Source organism: Oratosquilla oratoria, chromosome 21, assembly GCF_046742065.1.
Source record: "Oratosquilla oratoria isolate Oo_2021 chromosome 21, ASM4674206v1, whole genome shotgun sequence".
In the NCBI taxonomy this organism is placed as follows: Eukaryota; Metazoa; Arthropoda; class Malacostraca; order Stomatopoda; family Squillidae; genus Oratosquilla; species Oratosquilla oratoria.
The window spans coordinates 523,923-545,696 of record NC_134797.1 but is presented as its reverse complement, the minus strand read 5'-3'; the positions used below and the strand labels follow the sequence as shown (position 1 = coordinate 545,696).

At 37.9% G+C, this 21,774-nt stretch overlaps 1 protein-coding gene across 1 annotated transcript; it reads left to right on the top strand.

Moving 5' to 3' along the window:
• The first annotated feature begins 357 nt into the window (after positions 1–357).
• Positions 358–2,301, top strand: LOC143036605 (uncharacterized). The gene has a single exon (XM_076204168.1). It carries the CDS (start codon positions 1,147–1,149, stop codon positions 1,855–1,857), a length of 711 nt encoding a protein of 236 aa, XP_076060283.1. The 5' UTR covers positions 358–1,146; the 3' UTR covers positions 1,858–2,301.
• The last annotated feature ends 19,473 nt before the right edge of the window (positions 2,302–21,774 follow it).

The window sequence follows — 21,774 nt, the reverse complement described above, 5'->3', positions numbered from 1 at the left end:
CTCTTCAGAAAATGGCAAAGAGAAGAATATCGGAATCTTCATCCGGCAGACACTCTCATAGAGGTGGACGCCAGCGCACCCGCGAGACTCGAAGAAGCGGTCAGGGACACGGAAGCCAGGTCGAGACGACGAACAGAAACGATCATCGAACAGGACGTAATCGTTCACACCGTCAAGACCAGTATGATAGCCATTACCCTGATGGCCACCAAAGGCAGAGCAACACGACCAGGGGAAACGCTGGTTACGATAACCGATCGTTCAGTTAAAGTACCCACGGAAACTGGCAGAAGAGTCGGGGTTCATACGGGCGGCTTCAGTATCAAAATAACAGAAATCAAAATTATTATCCAAATATTTACCGAGGAACTGCTTATGGACAATGTCGGTGTATGGCAAGACCCCAAAACCTGATATTTATGAACAAGAATATGAACTACGGTGGGTACTACCAGTACAAATAAAGCCTATGGTCATAGAATAGAAAAAATATATATATGAAATGTGCATATACGTATATATGAATATAGAAACAAAAAAATAAGATATACATAGAAATAAGGCAAAGGATAAGAAAAAAAAATAATAAAGAAATAAGTCCGCAAGTGTAAATATACACAACTTTCAACTGCGGCAGGGAATTCCCCTCAGCTGAATAAAGTCACCTCACTAGAGTCAAAATACACGAAATACATAAAAAAAAAAAAAAAAATTCACAAGTAATACGAGGAGGACAGTCGAAGGCCCTTGCATACCGGGTGGTACGTTTCCCTTGACCCCTGCTGTCGCCAGGCGATTCTGTTGCTCCCCGTGGCACTCCGCCTTTAGCGAAGCCAGTCTGCTGGTGGCGCATCATCCTAATCTCGGGTTCGAGTCTCGCACTCCTCTCCGGTTCCCATCAGAGACTGTTTGTTACCTGGTCCAGCAGTCACTCATAGCGCATAACACATAGGGCAAAGGTGACGGTTCCGGCCGCAGCTACTCAGCGCCTAATGGCGTAGGCTCCTGACAAAGACTTAACAAAGGCTCTCTGGATCCAGCGGGAGCGAGCATTTGCTATTTGATTCTGGCTAAGAACAGGTGAATTTAATCAAATTCCTTTTGTCCTTTGTAAAAAAAAAAAAAAAAAAAAAAAAAAAAAGTAGCATGTTCTGTAACTACTTCCGGGAGGTTGGTGTTCCCCTCCGCTTGCGAACAGACGGAGGCCCCCAGTTCACCAGCCAGGAGTTCAGGAGCTTTGCAGCACGATGGGGTGTGCGACACATTGTCACATCACCTCACTACCCGCAATCCAATGGCCATGCCGAGGCCGCCGTGAAGGCCATCAAGCACCTCATCCTCAAGGTGGCCCCTTCAGGCAACATAGATTGCGAGGAATTCGACCGAGGCCTCCTGGAACTTCGGAATACTCCCAACTTCACTGGTCGTTCCCCAGCTCAGGTGTTATATGGCCACCCCCTCCGCTCCTGCGTTCCGGCCCACCCAGATGCTTTCTCCACGGAGTGGCAGACCAAAGCGGAGGAATGCGACCGCCGCGCAGCAGCCCAGGCCAAGGATGCTGCAGATCGGTATGACAGCCATGCACGTGAACTCTCCAGGCTGCACGTCGGCCAGCACGTTCGGCTCCAGGACCCGAAGACCCACCGCTGGGACAAGGTCGGCATTGTCATGCGCGTTGGCAAAGCCAGGACCTATGAAATACGCACCACAAGTGGCCGCGTGTTGCAGCGTAACCGCCACTTCTTGCGCCCTGTCACCTGCACCCCTTCCCATCCACACGAGGCCCATAGCGAGGACCCACCTGCTGAATTGCGTCGCTCCAAGAGACTCCAGTGCAGATTGTCCGCACGAGACTAAAGTCTGCGGGCGCGAAAGGGGGAAGGGAGGTGTGGGTTAGTAATACCCCGTCTGGCGACATGTGGCAACTCGCATGCCCGAGGCCTAGGCATGCATAGGTGCTTAGCAACAGTGCGTGAGTGAGAGATTGTAGAGGGACGCGGAGTTACGCATGAGCGCTATAATGAACTATGTTATTCTAGTGTATCTTCTTGTAACTGTATTAACATTAAGGCTGAATGTACTTAAGAACCTACAGTGTGTATTATTAGCCCTCGACCAACACACACATCGCCGCAGTGGTGTCCCTTGGGGATTTTATTCTGGCTGACGATACATTATCAGTTTCTTTTTATTGTAATAAGTGAACCTAGAAATGTCAACAAATAGAACTAAAAGTCATACAGATAAGCACTAAGACTGATCCCATTGAGACTACATGCGTGTCTTATGGGCTCCACTGAAAACGTGGCAGTGCACTCGATCGTAGAATTCTAGTGAAGTGTTTCAGTGGGGAATAAATATGGAAAAAAGGTTAACTGAACCGCGTTACAGCAAAAGAATTTTTGTGGTATTTGTGATTAAGAGATCAAAAGCTTGGACAAACAACAATGAAAACACAAATGATTAACACACTGGTAAAGAGAATATGCGTACACAAATGTTTAGGGACAGAAACAAAACTATTACATGGTTAGCATTGAGCTGAGGGGTTTGACCGTTCTCTGCATCTGTGGGTAGGTGTAATTACGTGCATGTATATGTGATTCACCATGATCTTGAATCACGTGTTGGACTCGTGATCGACATCTATTACTCAACAGCATGAGAGAGCTCATATATGTCCAGTCTATGGGTAATGCTGTGACAAAAAAGAAAAGAAAAAATAATCGAATACGGACCACTGGAGAGCAGTAGCGAACGCTACCACTGTGCCGTCAAACCGCGTTGGATTAGATATGTGTGTGTGGGGAGGTATGTGTGAGTGTGTGCGTGCGTGCGTGCACGTGTGGTGGTGTCAGGCAGCAGCAGCAGCAGCAGCACATTCGCCCCCTTTCTTTGAGGAGACTGCTGCGGGCACGAACGAGAGAGGTCGCTGCGGGTTCGCCGTTAATTATTGCAGACATTTTTTTTTCCGGGACCAGTGTCTGTGCGGGCGCCAACGAGAGTGGAATGATATTACAGGTCAACTCGAGAGATCGGTGATTGGGTGCTGCAAGATGGACGACACGAAAGAGAGAGAGAGAGAGAGCTGCCGCCCGTTCCCAAGAAGACCCACTGAATTCGCCTCGTCCAGGCAGCAGCCCCCCCCCCCCCCCGTGGAGGTGACTGACTGACGCCCGGCCTCAATGTTGGTCCAGTGAGACATTTCCTCAATCTGTTGTCCAATGTTGGTCCAATGGGCCATTTTCTCAATCAGTTGTCCAATGTTGGTCCAGCGGGCCCAGTTTCTCAATCTGTTGTCCAATGTTGGTCCAGTGGGCCACTTTCTCGATCTGTTGTCCAATGCTGTAGGAGTTTGTGGTGGCCAGGAGAGGAGAGAGAGAGGAGAATTGATGGTGGCCAGGAGAGGAGAGGAGAGGAGAGTTGGTGACTCAAGAGGAGGAGAGAGAGGAGAGTTGGTGTCTGAGGAGGAGGAGGAAAGGGAGAGAGGAGAGTTGGTGACTGGGGAGGAGGAGAGGGAGAGGGTAGAGTTGGTGAGTGAGGAGAAAGGTAGAGAAGAGAGTTGGTGACTGAGGAGGAGAGAGAGGAGAGTCGGTGATTAAGGAAGGAGAGAGAGAGAGAGAGAGGGGGGAGAGTTGGGGATTGAGGAAGGAGAGAGAGAGAAGAGTTGGTGACTGAGGAGGAAGGGGAGAGAGATGGAGGAGAGTTGGGGATTGAGTGGGAGGGAGGAGAGATAGCCATGAGTTGGTAGACAGATGCAGGAGATACTATGGGGACATGATCCATGTTTGGTAACTAAAATAGGAGATATTTGGTTAAGTGGGGGTGAGGTACTCGCTGGGTGTATGTGCGGGGGTGGGGGAAGAGTTCCTGTTGGTCAGGTTGCGTGGGAGGACGACGGAGGTGGGGCCTTGGTAACAGGAGGTGATCAAGAGCTAGGCACGCCATGGGAAGGATCTTCGCCTCTCAGAGCAGAAGTGGTTTCCGACAGACTTCAAGGAAGGCTCCCAGTTTGATGTTCCTCTGTCTTAAATGAGTATTGTGATTTGCATTTCTGAAAATAAGCTAATTGTATATCATAATGTGATGGCAACATAATACAAAACTGAAGGTACTAGTTTCCTTGTTAACTGGGTGTAAAGCGAACATTGTATTAGTTCGTATGAATTTGGCAATAACCTTTATATTTGGGTAACATTTGAGATGACTGATCTGATGACCGTTGCCCCGCCCCCCCTTTTTTTGAGCCACCTCTGGGATTGGGAGTTGTAAAGCATTGCTGTTCTGTTGCCCTGCACAGCACCTGTACCTTCTTCACCTGGCAGATGCCCTGCGAAGCACCTTCCTGCCTGCCTGCCTGCCCCATCCTCTTTCCTGCAATCTTCAGCCAAACAGGACAAGGAACCTATGCAAGCAAGCAAGCAAGCAAGCAAGCCAGGTAGGTCTGGAAGACGCGTGCATACTGCGCACCCGTGGCAGTGCCCGTCCTAACGGGCCTTTGGTTATTGTGGATTATTCCTTCTTGGCATTCGCAGCAGAAAGATCTCAAACACTAATGTGGCTCTTTATTACTTTGAACTTTATCAAATTCAGGTTGGACAAAATTGTAGTTATATTTGGGAACGAGGTAAAACTTGGCAGCATTTTTTCCAGCTATTGCAGTTGATCAGTGCATCCTTCCATACTTGGGGTATGGAAATGGTTTTCTCAAGCTGCCACAACTGGGACTGCCGTGGAAGGACCAGCACCGCTATCCTATGGCTCCGCTGGGGCCGTATACACAAAACTTTTTTGTTAGCCTTAACAATCTCTGCTAGCTAACAGAAAACCACTAAAAGTTATACACCAATGCTTAACTAACAAATGTTAGCTAGTAAACAGTTGTTTGTCAATTCCCGCTAAACAGTGCTGAACTTAGCAGCTTATGAACATGTAAATGGACGTATTATTAAAGATTGCACACATAAAACAGTGTTATTAATGCAGTTGTTCAGAATTTATTAATAGAGTATCATGATAGCACATAGATATCGTATGTATGGTTTTTTAGGAGTACTTATTAACCAAGGACAGATATTTTTGGACGAAGGCGCATTGTACAGGCGGCCGCGCCACATTCAAATCTTCCGACAGAAGACAATTATTTCAGAGGATATAGACATGGTAGAAAAATCACAGAAAAAGAAAAGGAAGCCAAACTGGTCACAAGAGGAAACTCTCCTCTTGCCCAACGTGATTATGGAGAAAAAAATAATTATAAATGGGCGATTCAAGCCAAGTTTAAACCACGAGGACAAGAGGGAGGCATGGTAAAGCACGTTGATGCTGTGGTATCGTTTTCTGTTTACATATAGTTCATCGACACTTGGAGCCACAATTCTAATGTTTGTGCCATCTATGGTACCCACAACACCGGGAAACCTACAGTCTTCCATGAACTCTGCTTGTTTTACTTGCACTTCTTGGCGAGTCAATGGGAATTTTACAAATTGAGTTACAATATCTGGTTCTGATAGTGCATCAATTGTTTGAGTAATGACATGGCTGATTGTTGCTTGCGAGGTCCCAAAGTCGTCACTGCTGCATTTTACCTGTGGCTAAATATCATAGGGTAATTGCCACCTTCGTCTCAGGACTCAGTGGTCGATTCCGTTCTGTTCGGGATTGAAGTTTGTCCCTCACTAAATCAGCCATTGTTATTATACCAGCACGGTTCATTCTGAAGCGTTTGATGAGTTCGTCATCATTGTACTCGTTAAATATGTCCCGTCGCTGTCAATAAACTCGCTGTCGTCTTTGAAGTTGTTGTTGTTGCTCCGCCATATTCTCTACTAACAGGAATTTGTTAAGAGCTTAATAGTCCTCCACAGCACTTTTACCTTAACAATACTTTTAAGGCCCTAACAAGTTTTCTGTATCCACTGTTAGTGCTTAACAGCTAAATGTTAGCCTTAACAGGAATTTGTTACCCTTAACAGCTATTTGTTAGTGCTAGCAAGTTTTGTGTATACGGCCCCTGATCTTTACTGGAGAAGAGAAGGGTAGACTATCATCAGCATTGTGTTACTACTGTCGTGTGGATGAAGTTCGCCTAATTCCCCAATCTTCACTGCGATACTGGTATACTTTACAAGTCTTTGTACGCGACCGACCGACCACCTTTCTACACGAAGTTGTTTTGCCTCTCGTGCACAAAGGGGAGCTCATTGGGAGAGAGAAAGGAAAAAAAAGTTCATAGTACACACGATGAAGATTTGACAAGTTTAAATACTCTCGTTCTACCGGTCGGCCTGCTTTCAATTCAATTTTCCGGGTCTACTGGCTTATTCTTTATATATATATATATATATATATATATATATATATATACATATATATACATATATATATATATATATATATATGTATATATATGTATATATATATGTATGTATATATATATGTATATATATGTGTATATATATATATGTATATATAAATGTATATATAGATGTATATATATGTATATATGTATTTATATATGTATATATATATGTATGTATATATGTATATATATATGTATATATATATGTATATATATATATATATATATATATATGTATGTCTGTACATATATATATATTTATATATATTCATATATATATATATATATACATATACGTGTGTGTGTGTATATATATATATATATATATTGGTAAATTTCTTTTGCATGATCTTTCGTCACTTTCACCATCTGGCCTAAATAGTTATACTCTTCAACTTCTTCAAGACTCTCATCATCGATTATAATCTCTTTACTTTGAACTTTCGTGTTGAACATTACTTTGGTTTTACTCTTATTCATTTTTAAGCCTACTTTGAGACTTTCCTTGTTCAGATCACTCAGCATATCTTGCAAGTCTTCCGTTTTTTTCTGAAATAAGAATAATGTCATCTGAAAATCTTCCCAACTCAACCTTCTGAAAATCTCTTCCAAACAAGCTGTAAATAATTTGGAAGAGATCTTGCAAGTCTTCCGTTTTTTTCTAAAATAAGAATAATGTCATCTGAAAATCTTAGGTGGTTCATTTATTCGCCATTAATCTTCAGACCTTTCTCTTCCCAACTCAACCTTCTGAAAATCTCTTCCAAACAAGCTGTAAATAATTTGGGTGAAATGGTATCGCCTTGCCGTACTCCTTTCTCGATCTTGATCTTTTCTGTATCTTTGTGTAGTCGAATTATAGCGGTACCTTTCGCAAAATCAGAAGGGTAGAATTAGGGGGGAACGAGAAGGAGATTATTCCTGTGGGGGACGACTTCGAGGTCTTTGTAATAGACTCAAAACAGGAAAGCAACGCTACACTAACCTCTTAAAAATGACAGCAAGGTAATTAATAGATTTCTACCCCAGTGTTCTGCTGCCTGGTGATTTCATTCAGTTGCAAAACAATGCCTTTACTTAAATCAATGAATTCTATATAACCTGTGAACAGTGGGTAACTCGTGGTCGATCAACTATCTTTTTTTCGGGAGAAGAAGAGGACTTCTTTTATGACCTTACCTCCGGGTTTCTTCCCGACGTTGTTCTACTTTGACGTAACATCCTTTGATATTGCCTGATTAATTAATAAGCATAAAGAAGTCGGAATTTAGCTTGAGATTGTTGGGAATCTTACGTAGACTTTCTCCTGACTGGGAAAGTCTACATAAGACTCCCAACATTTAGTCGGCCGGCCAGGTACTTACTCCGCCACCGCAGCCTCTCCTTCTTCGAGAGCTCTTCCAGTAACACACAGTCCGGGCTTTTGGATAATTCAGACCTTCCTTCTTTTGTGAGGGAAGGACCAATTAAACTAGACGAACTTGCCGCCGACTCTGTCGCCGGTTCATCCTCTATGGAACACACCTTGTGTTATTGGTAAACTCTCCTCCCTCCTTCCTTCCCCTCATATGAACCTACTACACTTTCCTTCCTCCATTCCTTTTCACCTTTCTAATGTTTCATCTCTCCCTGCCTTCTCTCTTTCACGTACTTCCTTTTCTCTTCTCTCTATTCTCCCCTCTCTCCTTAGTGGAACAATGCAGACGACAGGTCCGCCCGTGAAATGGCTTTCTGTGGTTACGCAACTGGTCTCGAATTACAGGAGCAGCCTCCTCCTCCTCCTCGCTCGATGATCCAACCTAACGAACCAACAAACGCCTTCATTCCTCCTTTCCTTCCTTTCTTCCTTCCTTCCCGCAGGAACCTTCCACAGAGGGGTGTCCACCTTTCTTCCCCAAAATCCCAAGATCCCTGCGCCCTACCTCCCTCCCTCCCTCCCTACTTCCATCCTTTGCTGGGTCCGGAACATGATTGTAACGAGTTAACTTGGCGAGTCGCCTCCTGCGTCGTCAATAAGATATTGAGGAGTTGAAGGGGAGGGGAGGGGAGGGGAGGCGTTACAAGGTCGGTCCTGCGTTGACGAACATTGTGTGTGTGTGTATGCGTGTGTGTGTGTGTGTGTGTGTGTGTGTGTGTGTGTGTGTGTGTGTGTGTGTGTGTGTGTGTGTGTTTGTGTGTGTGTGTGTGTGTGTGTGTGTGTGTGTGTGTGTGTGTGTGTGTGTGTGTGTGTGTGTGTGTGTGTGTGTGTGTGTGTGTGTGTGTGTGTGTGTGTGTGTGTGTGTGTGTGTGTGTGTGTGTGTGTGTGTGTGTGTGTGTGTGTGTGTGTGTGTGTGTGTGTGTGTGTGTGAGAGAGAGAGAGAGAGAGAGGGCGGGGAGGGAGATAGAGAATAATGAAAGGACAACGTTTCACTGTTGGACGGAGACGAGAGTGTTAACAGGGGGGGGGAGGGTCATTAACGATGACAGGGGGGTCAGTGCCAGAGGAGGTCAAAGGTCGGAGGTCATCATCGACTTTAGGGGAGCCGGAGAGAGGTGGAGTAGGTGGAGGAGGAGGAGGAGGAGGAGTCCACGAAGGAGCGAGAGCAGGGGCTGCTGGACTCCTCAGGGGCTTCCACAAGAGGTGGAGGAGGAGGAGGAGACGGCCATGACTGAGTCGCGTTCATTCCAAGTGTTTCTATACAAAGACGTAGATAGAGGTTCACCTGACTTTTGGTTTCAGACGGCGTACCACTACGTTCCTATCTCCTTCTATATCCTATTCTTCGGCAGTGCCCCCTCCCCTTCCCTCCCCTCCCTGGCGGCTGTGCCTTTGTCTTGGAATGTCCACAGACAGACAGAGATCTCCTGCGGTTTTGTCAGTCTGGTCAGCTTAACGAGGCTTTGCTCTGTGGTACTTTCATTATTTTTGAGACATGGCTCACAGGTAAGCTTATGCATATCACATGTATTAATACAAAACATATATATATAATATAATATATATAATATATTATATTATATATATTATATATATTACATATATATACATATATATATATGTATATACATACATATGTATATATATATATATATGTACATTTATAATATACATATATATACATATATATATGTATATATGTATATACATATATATATACATATATACATATATATATATAACATACATATATATGCATATAAATATATGTATTTATATAATATACATACATATGTATATATATATGTACATATATAATATACATATATATACATATATATATATATATATATATATATATATATATATATATATATACTGTATATATATATATATATATACTAAACATCCATACACATCCACCTGCCAAGTATACCCTTGTGGTTATCCTCATATATTCTAATCTAAAACATTTTGTTTCTACCTAACAAGAAACGCTCAGAATGAAAAAAAAAAAAACAATCTTCCAGATACTGTACATCAAAGGAGAAGTAAAGAAACAAACGCATCGAATTATAGAATTTGTTGAAAGAATCCCCCGGCTCCAAAAGATTCATTCACTCACTTATGTAAAAGTTCCTGAAGGAGGCTAATTAACTTAATTGCAAGCTTAATAAGCCACTCTAACTAATCAACACTTTCAAGTACTCACCAAGTTCAGGAGCATCGCATGCTTAACAACGGGTAACAAACACTGAGGATAGTCTGGGACTGGATAAACACTGAGGGGCTGCAGCCGAGGGGCTGCAGCCAACCGTGTCTACGACAGAACGTCGAAAGACAGAATGTCGAAAGGTCAAAATGATAAAAATGTCGACACGACATATGGTCGAATGCGACATAATGTCGAAATATGCATTACACTGATCATTCGGTCATGTGTGCCTTTTATATTAGTGGCACTTGACTAATCATGACTAAAAGAGGTTGTTTGAAGTTGGATATTGTTTTAAAGAAAATCTTACTCGGCAATAAAGACCGATATATATTTCCCAGATTACTCGACCCATCATGAAGGCTCTTGAGATGTCGGATGAAGGGGGGGGACAAAGCAGTGAACTGCTGCTGTTTAAGTCTCTGTGCAAAACCGCCGTCGTTCGTTCACGTACATTTCACGCAAACCCACATCCACACAATACCTTTCTCCAGTGCGGCGCTTGAGCAAAGTGAAAGAAGAAACAGGCTTCGACCTTCTGCACAAACAGGATGATATCCTTTGCAGCTTCCATCGCAGCACGTTCAAAGTCACTTCTGTAAACATTGACTCTGAGATCCAGACCGGGTTGTGATGCAGCTTCTTGGATGGCTGGCTGAGAAGATACGACAATGAGCGTCTTTGGTGTTCTTGGTTGTCAACACGAAAAGGAGAGGCAGCATTTGCTGCCCCATCAATGGTGCATGCAGGGTACATGTAGAGTTGATCAAACAATCCCAGAGGGACGTCAACAGTGCCATCACCGTACCATACTGAAGAATTTGATCAATTTCTCAGGTTGTTGTTTGAACAAATCACTATGATCCGATCATTGTTGCCAAAACTGATATCAGCCATAATCCAAGGGTTCCCCCCCCTTGTTTTGTCTTGATATGAGGATCAGGTAGGGTAAGGTCTGTAGCACTACGAGGTAAACCCGGCTGGCTTTTATGACGCTGCCTCTGAATCAGCCTTTTGATGCTCAGCTCCTCCGGAAGATATCTACGAACCTCTCCTAGAAAATGGCGGCTGGAGAGTTCTTGGCATATCATTCGCGACGTCGTCCCTTCCAAAGTTTCTTTGGCGATGCGCCTAATCCTGGACATCGATTGCTGGACCTTAACCCTTGCACGATTTAGTCCATGTATATTGTGAGCTTTTGTGGCTACTATCACATCATCAACAGTTACAGCTTTTCCTGAACAGGCATGGTCCTCGCAGCGCCAGTATATTTTTTCCTTAACACATTTGTTTTTGGTGCAAAGGAAACCTTAGTATGAAAGATTTTTTTCCTAATTTTTAGCAACGAAGAGTTCTGCCATGTTTTCTTTGTATTGTATTCGAATGAATGTAGTTCAAGAATTGATTTTGAAATTAGAATATTCACTTATGTACAGTCAAGAAAGTTAATTAGGGATAGCACCAAGTTTTTGGTGGATATTTGTTATTGCTGTTGAGCGTGAACACAGGCTTGCATTTTTCGTTCGATATCTGAAATTTCGACATTATGTCGCAGTCGAAATTCTGTCGTTTTGGCATTCTGTCGTTTCGACGTTCTGTCTTTCGACATCGTGTCGTGCACCGTATGACATCATGTCGCTCTCGCAGTACAAAAACCTCACAAACTGTTATATTTCGTGTTTATCACTTTATGAAATCATATTTCCATTTTCTATAAAAGATATATATATTTGAATAAATTATAAAATCAAAACTAAACAGATTAACACAAACCCACGCAAAGTAACCTTTCCCACGTTATGACGTCATGTCGCTCTCGCAGTACAAAAATCTTATAAACCGTTATATTTCGTGTTTATCACTTTATGAAATTATATTTTATGGAGTTTCTTATATAAAATAAATGTTTTGAATAAATTGCAAAATGAAAACTAAATAGATTAACACAAACCCTAGCAAAGTGACCTTTCGCTCTTTATGACGTCATGTTGCTCTCCCAGTACAAAAATCTTATCAACTGTTTTATTTCTTGTTTATCACTTTATGAAATTAAATTTCACGTTATTACATTAAAGAAATATATTTGAATTAATTACATAATCAAAACGAAATAGATTAACACAAACACACGCAAAGTAACCCTTCGCACGTTATGACGTCATGTCCCTCTCGCAGTACAAAAATCTTATAAATTGTTATATTTCGTATTTATCACTTTATGAAAGGGTATTTCATGTTTTTTATATAAAAGAAATATATATGGATAAATTACAAAATTAAAACTAAATAGATCAACACAAACCCACGCAAAGTAACCTTTCATTCGTTATGACGTCATGTCGCTCTCGTAGTACAAAAATATTATAGACTGTTATGTTTCGTGTTTATCACTTTATGAAATTATATCTAAAGTTTTATACATAAAAGAAATATATTCGAATAAACTACAAAATGAAAACTAAATAGATTAACACAAACCCACTCAAACTAACCTTTTCGCTCGTTATGACGTCATGTCGCTCTCGCAGTACAAAAATCACATAAACTATTATATTTCGTATTTATCACTTCATGAAATTATATTTCACATTTCTATATAAAAGATATATATTTGAATACAGTATATTACAAAATGAAAACTAAATAGATTAACATAAACCTACGCAAAGTAACCTTAAACTCGTTATGACATCATGTCGCTGTCGCAGTACAAAACTCTCATAAACTGTTATATGTCATGTTTATCACTTTATGAAGTTATATTTTACGGAGTTTTTTATATAAAAGAAATATATATGAATAAATTACAAAATGAAAAATAAATAGATGAACACAAACTCACGCAAACTAACTTTTCGCTCGTTATGACGTCTTGTCGCTCTCCCAGTACAAACATCTTATAAACTGTTATATTTCGTGTTTATCACTTTATGAAATTATATTTCACGTTTTCTACATTAAAGAAATATATTTGAATTACATAATCAAAACTAAATAGATTAACACAAACACACGCAAAGTAACTTTCGCACATTTTGACGTCATGTCGCTCTCGCAGTACAAAAACCTTATAGACTGTTATATATCGTGTTTATCACTTTATAGAATTATCTTTCACGTTTTTTATATAGAAGAAATATTTTGAATAAATTACAAAATGAAAACTATATAGATTAACACAAACCCTTGGAAAGTAACCTTTCGCATGTTGTGACGTCATGTCGCTGTCGCAGTACAAAAATATCATTAACTGTTATATTTCGTATTTATCACTTTATGAAATTATATTTCACGTTTTTACATAAAAGAAATATATTCGAATAAGCTTCAAAATGAAAACTAAATAGATGAACGCAAACTCATGAAAAGTAAACTTTCGACCATTATGACGTCATGTCGCTCTCGCAGTAGTAAAATATTCTATACTGTTGTATTGCGTGTTTATCACTTTATGAAATTACATTTCACGTTTTTTTATATAAAATAAATATATATGAATAAATTACAAAATGAAAACTAAATAGATTAACACAAACCCACTCAAAGTAACCTTTCGCTCGTTATGACGTCATGTCGCTCTCGCAGTACAAAAATCTTATAGATTGTTATATTTCGTGTTTATCACTTTATGAAATTGTATATCACGTTTTTTATATAAAAGAAATATATATGAATAAATTACAAAATGAAAACTAAATAGATCATCACAAACCCACGCAAAGTAACCTTTCGCTTGTTATGACGTCATGTCACTCTCGCAGTACAAAAATCTTATCAAGTGTTATATTTCGTGTTTATCACTTTATGAAATTATATTTCACGTTTTTTACATAAAATAAATATATTCGAATTAACTACAAAATGAAAACTATATAAATTAACAAAAACCCACGCAATGTAACCTTTCGCATGTTATGACGTAATCTCGCTCTCGCAGTACAAAAATCTTATAAACTGTCATATTTCATATTCATTACTTTATGAAATTGTATTTCACGTTTTTATATAAAATAAATATATTTGAATAAATTACAAAATGAAAACTAAATAGATTAACTCAAACCCACGCAAAGTAACCTTTCGCGCGTTATGACGTAATGTCGCTCTCGTAGTACAAAAATCTTATAAACTGTTATATATTGTGTTTATCACTTTATAATATTATATTTCTCGTTTTTTAAATAAAAGAAATATATTCGAACAAACTACAAAATGAAAATTAAATTGATTAACACAAACCCACGCAAAGTAACCTTTCGCGCGTTATGACGTCATGTCGCTCTTGCAGTACAAAATCTCATAAACTTTATGGAATTGTATTTCACATTTTTATATAGAATAAATATATTTGAACAAATTACAAAATGAAAACCAAATAGATTAACACAAACTCACGCAAAGTAACCTTTCGCGCGTCATGACGTCATGTCGCTCTCGCAGTACAGAAATCTCATAAACTGTTATATCTCGTGTTTATCACTTTATTAAATTATTTTTCACGTTTTTAGTATGAACGAAATATATTTGAACAAACTACAAAAAGAAAACTAAATAAATTAACACAAACCCACACAAAGTAACCTTTCGCGCGTTATGACGTCATGTCGCTCTCGCAGTACAAAAATCTTATAAACTGTTATATCTCGTGTATATCACTTTATGAAAATATGTTTCACAGTTTTTATGTAAAAGAAATATGTCTGACTTAAAAAAAAAAAAAAAACTAAATCGATTAACACAAACCCACGCAAAGTAACCTTTCAATCGTTATGACGTCATGTCGCACTCGCAGTACAAAAATCTCATAAACTGTTATATTTCATGTTTATCATTTTATTTTATAATATTTCACGTTTTTATATAAAAAAAATATATTTGAATAAATTACAAAATGAAAAATAAATCATTTGACACAAACTCACTCAAAAGTAACCTTTCACCATTATGACGTCATGTCGCTCTCGCAGTCTAAAAATCTCATAAACTATTACATTTCGTATTTATCACTTTATGAAATTATATATCATGTTTTTCATATAAAAGAAATATATCTGAATAAATGACAAAATGAAAACAAAATAGATTAACACAAACCCACGCAAAGTAACCTTTTGCACGTTATGACGTCATGTCGCTCTTGCAGTACTAAAATCTTATAAACTGATATATTTCGTGTTTATCACTTTATTAAATTGTATTTCGCGTTTTTATATAAAAGAAATATATATGAATAAATTACAAAATGAAACCTAAATAGATTAACACAAACCCACGCAAAGTAACCTTTCGCGCGCTATGACGTCATGGCACTCTCGCAGTACAATTTTTTTTATAAACTGTTATATTTTGTGTTTATCATTCTATGAAATTATATTTCACGTTTTGATATAAAAGAAATATATTCGAATAAACAACAAAATGAAAGCTAAATAGACTAACACAAACCCACGCAATGTAACCTTTCACTCGTTATGACGTCATGTCGCTCACGCAATACAGAAATCTCATAAACTGTTATATCTCGTGTTTATCACTTTACGAAATTATATATCACGTTTTTTATATAAAATAAAAATATATTTGAATAGATTGCAACAGGAAAACTAAATAGATTAACACAAACCCACTCAAAGTAACCTTTCGCACGTTATGACGTCATGTCGCTCTCTCAGTACAAAAATCTTATAAAATGTTATATCTCGTGTTTATCACTTTATGGAATTATTTTTCACATTTTTTATATAATAGAAATATTTTTGTCTTAAAAAAAATAAAACTAAATAGATTTACACAAACCCACGCAAAGTAACCTTTCGCGGGTTATGACGTCATGTTGCTCTCGCAGTACAAAAATCTCATAAACTGTTATATTTCCTGTTTATCACTTTATGAAATTATTTCACGTTTTTTTTTTATATAAGATAAATTTATTTGGATAAATTACAAAATAAAAACTAGATTAACACAAACCCGGGCAAAGGTAACCTTTTGCATGTTATGAAGTCATATCGCTCTCGCAGTCCAAAAATCTCATAAACTATTATATCTTGTGTTTATCACTTTATGAAATTATATTTCACGTTTTTATATAGAAAAAATATATTTGAATAAACTACAAAACGAAAACTAACTAGATTAACACAAACCCACGCAAAGTAACCTTTCGCACGTTATGACGTCATGTCGCTCCCGTAGTCGAAAAATCTCATAAACTGTTATATTTCGTGGTTATCACATTATGAAATAATATTTCACGTTTTTATATAAAATAAATATATTTGAATAAATTAAAGAATATGTACTAAAGAGATTAACACAAACCCACGCAAAGTAACCTTTTGTGCGTCATGACGTCATGTCGCTCTCGCAATACGAAAATCTCATTTCGTGTTTATCACTTTATGAAATGATATTTCATTTTTTTATAATAGAAATATATTTGAATAAATTTGTTATTACGAACATATAATATATATATATATATATATATATATATATATATATATATATATATATATATATATATATATATATATATACATATATATATACTAGCCAAATTACCCGCGCGTTGTCGCGAGTTCATGAATAGTCCTTAACCTAACCATACCCCACCTTAACCCTAACCAAAATATATTTTTTAATGAAATATAGTTATGCAAGTACCTGGAGGGATAAGGTATCAGAATATATATGGTTATGGGGGTCTATCTCCCATTTCTTGATGTTCTGGTGAAAGAGGGAGAAGAAACTTTCAACACCTCGGTTTATGTTAAATCCACCATTCAAGGACATTGCCTAAATGGATCAAACGAGTGAGTGCCCTCACAGGTACAAGGATTTGAGAAAATGTGCCTCTATTAGAAGAGCCCTCACAAAACACACTGCAACAACTGGAGGGCCGTGCACTCAGAGTTGGAGAGGAAGGGCCACGCAAGTCCTCATCAACAACGGATTTGCCAACAAAGACATTGAAAGAATAACTAAGAAGGTAGTGGACACGCGGTATCTAAAAAAGGAAGATGACCAAACACCAAAAAATATCATTAATATACTTTATAAATCATTCTTCTCCACGGCATACAAAAAAGACGAGAGAATTATGAAGCAAATAATCAGAAGGAACATCAAGCCGACTTCCGCAGACACCAAAATTATTTTTAACATATATTACCAAAATAAGACGACATCAAGCCCACTCATCAAGAACAACAAGCCCATCACCGATAAACTTCAGAGATCTCATGCTATATAGAGGTATACGTGTAACCTTGGGGACTGCGCAGCCCAACATTCTTCCTATATTGGTATGACCACCATGAAGCTGTCGCGTAGACTTTCATACCATCTGACAGCAGGTGCTCCTAAGAATCACTCCAAAGATACTCACCACACCATCTTACGAGGGGAAACCCTGGTCAACAACACAGAAATTTTTGCCACTGGTCACCAACACCCTCGAAGACTACCTATCCTGGAGGCTCTATACATGAAAGATCTTTCCCCAAACCTCAATATACAAGCCCATGACCTGCAAGCGTTACCCAGCGTTAGGAGGTCGTCCGCCCATTACGGTGCTGGGGGGTGCAAACTGATGACGTCACGCACCGCTCAGCCAATGGGAGAACAGACCGTATCTAACCCGCAGCAATCCAGCCAATCACCACCCACCTTCCGGATATAAAAGTTGATGATATTGATGGAATCTCCATTACTTCAATTGTCACTGAAGAAGCACCAGGAGGTGCGAAAATGCGTTTTGGCTTTCGACTATTTCTATCTCATGGCATACGGAGGCGAATTACTCGAACTCCTGTCCTGCCTATGAAAGGCAAAGTCGCCTTACAAAACAGAGAGAAGATTGACAAAAAGCTTTGTTACAACAAGCTTGCCATTTCATTCAATGATATATATATGTACATATATATATATATATATATATATATATATATATATGCATGAGAAATCACATAAACTCGTGATTCTAAATATGCGGAAAAACCACCAAGGAAAAAGAAAAACTGATGACCAAGCGCTTTCGTCTATTCAGACATCCTCAGGGTACATAGAAAAGAAAAAGTACACAAGAATATATACAAAGAGTATGAGGTCAGGGAAGGAACCAGGAGAGGTTGCGAGGATCTAATGTCAACCTGACCCGTTCGCGGCAGCGGACGTTTGGGCTACTACTTTTTTCACAATAAAATTGTCTAATTTATACATACCATGACTTAAATTTAAGTTATTGACAAATGCATCTTTGATCAGACTGGATTCTATTATATTTCTCGTCAAATATGACTTATCTTTAACAATTTCTTTAGCACCCTCCCAATTTATACAATGATTAAAATCCCTTAGGTGAATAAATAAGGCATTAGAAATTTGCCCACTCTTGACGCTATACTGATGTTGTTTTAACCTTACTTTTAATTCTTTTCCAGTCTGACCAATATAGCATTTGTCGCAATTTTTACATGGAATTGAATATATACATCCTTCTTCCTTATATGGAGAGTTTTTAATTAAAAGACTTCTAACTGTATTGGAGTTCTTAAATGCCACTTGGATGTTGAAAGTCTTAAGAATATGTGGTAGTTTGACGAAATTCTCGTTGAAAGGCAGTACAAGTAGGTTCTTTACATTAAAAGTTTTACTAGCTTTTTCCTCGTAGAAAGATTTCTTTGCCGATTTATAAGAAATCTCCACGAGGTGCTTAGGATATTTTAATTTTGAAGCTATGTTAGATATTCTTAAGAGTTCATCATCCAAAAACTCCGGACTGCAAATTCTATGGGCTCTCAGAAACATTGATGACAACACTGACATCTTTGTCCTGCAATGATGAGACGAATAAAAATGTACGTATGAAAGAACATTGGTGGGTTTTCTATAGACATCAAATTTGAAGGACCTTTCCTTTCTGTAAATCATTACATCAAGGAAAGGTAAATGATTATTTTCTTCTATTTCCATGGTAAATTTAATGGAAGGGACCAAGGCATTGAGTTCAGTTAAGAACAAAGTAGGATCATCATTTGCAGGCCAAATACATAAGATATCATCAATGTATCTGTACCATGTGACAAAATGGGGGAGAATCTTAGGTAATAATTTAGTTTCAAAAAATTCCATGTAAAGATTGCTAAGAACTGGAGAAAGTGGGTTACCCATAGCCATACCAAACTTTTGCTGGAAAAAATTACCGTCAAATACAAAATATGAGTCAACAATGCATAATTTAATTAATTCAATGATAGTGGTGGTAGGCAGTGGCAACTCATGTTTCTTCAATTCTTCTTCAAGATACAACAATAAATCAAAAACCGGTACACGAGTAAATAACGAGGTAACATCATAACTTATTAACTTAAAATTAAATTTATTACCATTTTAAGTTAATAAGTTATGATGTTACCTCGTTATTTACTCGTGTACCGGTTTTTGATTTATTGTTGTATCTTGAAGAAGAATTGAAGAAACATGAGTTGCCACTGCCTACCACCACTATCATTGAATTAATTAAATTATGCATTGTTGACTCATATTTTGTATTTGACGGTAATTTTTTCCAGCAAAAGTTTGGTATGGCTATGGGTAACCCACTTTCTCCAGTTCTTAGCAATCTTTACATGGAATTTTTTGAAACTAAATTATTACCTAAGATTCTCCCCCATTTTGTCACATGGTACAGATACATTGATGATATCTTATGTATTTGGCCTGCAAATGATGATCCTACTTTGTTCTTAACTGAACTCAATGCCTTGGTCCCTTCCATTAAATTTACCATGGAAATAGAAGAAAATAATCATTTACCTTTCCTTGATGTAATGATTTACAGAAAGGAAAGGTCCTTCAAATTTGATGTCTATAGAAAACCCACCAATGTTCTTTCATACGTACATTTTTATTCGTCTCATCATTGCAGGACAAAGATGTCAGTGTTGTCATCAATGTTTCTGAGAGCCCATAGAATTTGCAGTCCGGAGTTTTTGGATGATGAACTCTTAAGAATATCTAACATAGCTTCAAAATTAAAATATCCTAAGCACCTCGTGGAGATTTCTTATAAATCGGCAAAGAAATCTTTCTACGAGGAAAAAGCTAGTAAAACTTTTAATGTAAAGAACCTACTTGTACTGCCTTTCAACGAGAATTTCGTCAAACTACCACATATTCTTAAGACTTTCAACATCCAAGTGGCATTTAAGAACTCCAATACAGTTAGAAGTCTTTTAATTAAAAACTCTCCATATAAGGAAGAAGGATGTATATATTCAATTCCATGTAAAAATTGCGACAAATGCTATATTGGTCAGACTGGAAAAGAATTAAAAGTAAGGTTAAAACAACATCAGTATAGCGTCAAGAGTGGGCAAATTTCTAATGCCTTATTTATTCACCTAAGGGATTTTAATCATTGTATAAATTGGGAGGGTGCTAAAGAAATTGTTAAAGATAAGTCATATTTGACGAGAAATATAATAGAATCCAGTCTGATCAAAGATACATTTGTCAATAACTTAAATTTAAGTCATGGTATGTATAAATTAGACAATTTTATTGTGAAAAAAGTAGTAGCCCAAACGTCCGCTGCCGCGAACGGGTCAGGTTGACATTAGATCCTCGCAACCTCTCCTGGTTCCTTCCCTGACCTCATACTCTTTGTATATATTCTTGTGTACTCTTTCTTTTCTATGTACCCTGAGGATGTCTGAATAGACGAGAGCGCTTGGTCATCAGTTTTTCTTTTTCCTTGGTGGTTTTTCCGCATATATATATATATATATATAATACATGTATTATTTGCACTGAAGATATGAATACACGAAAGCGCTCTGCTTTAATAGTTTTTCTTCGTGGTCAACCTTGCACACACACACACACACACACACACACACACACACACACACACACACACACACACACACACACACACACACACACACACACACACACACACACACACACACACACACACACACACACACACACACACACACACACACACACACACACACACACACACACACACACACACACACACACACACATATATATATATATATATATATATATATATATATATATGTATATTATACATATATATATGTATATATATATATGTATATATATATGTATATATATATATATATGTATATATATATATATATGTATATATATATATGTATATATATATATATATACAATTTTCCTTTGTAAAATACATACCCGTATATGAAATACCGCCGATGTAAAATAAATACCTATTTGTATAATACATAACCCCTTGACAAAATACATACCCCTTTGTAGAATACATACACCTTTGTGAAATATTGACCTTTGTAAAATATATACCCCATTTGTAAAATATATACCCCTATCTGCGTGAAAAAATACTCCTTTTGTAGAATAAGTACCCCATCTTCGTGACAAATATACCCCCTTTGTGAAATACCTTCTTTGTAAAATAAATACCCTTTCGTAAAATATATACCCCAACTACATTCGTTGTGAAATGTGAACTCTGCGTAACAAATAGACCCCCTGACGATTAGGTTAGGTTAAGCTAGATTAAGATGCATTGGCAATTACGTCGATGGGGTCCATTTTCCACTGGGGGTCCATATTTAACAGATATAATACTACGAGCCAATTAACATGTTCTATGAAAAATAGAAATACTGAAACATTATATATATATATATATATATATATATATATATATATATATATATATATATATATATATATATATATATATACATGTAC

Excerpts from the sequence above, each read along its gene's own strand:
- LOC143036605 (XM_076204168.1), top strand. The coding sequence starts at position 1,147 with ATGTTCTGTAACTACTTCCGGGAGGTTGGTGTTCCCCTCCGCTTGCGA.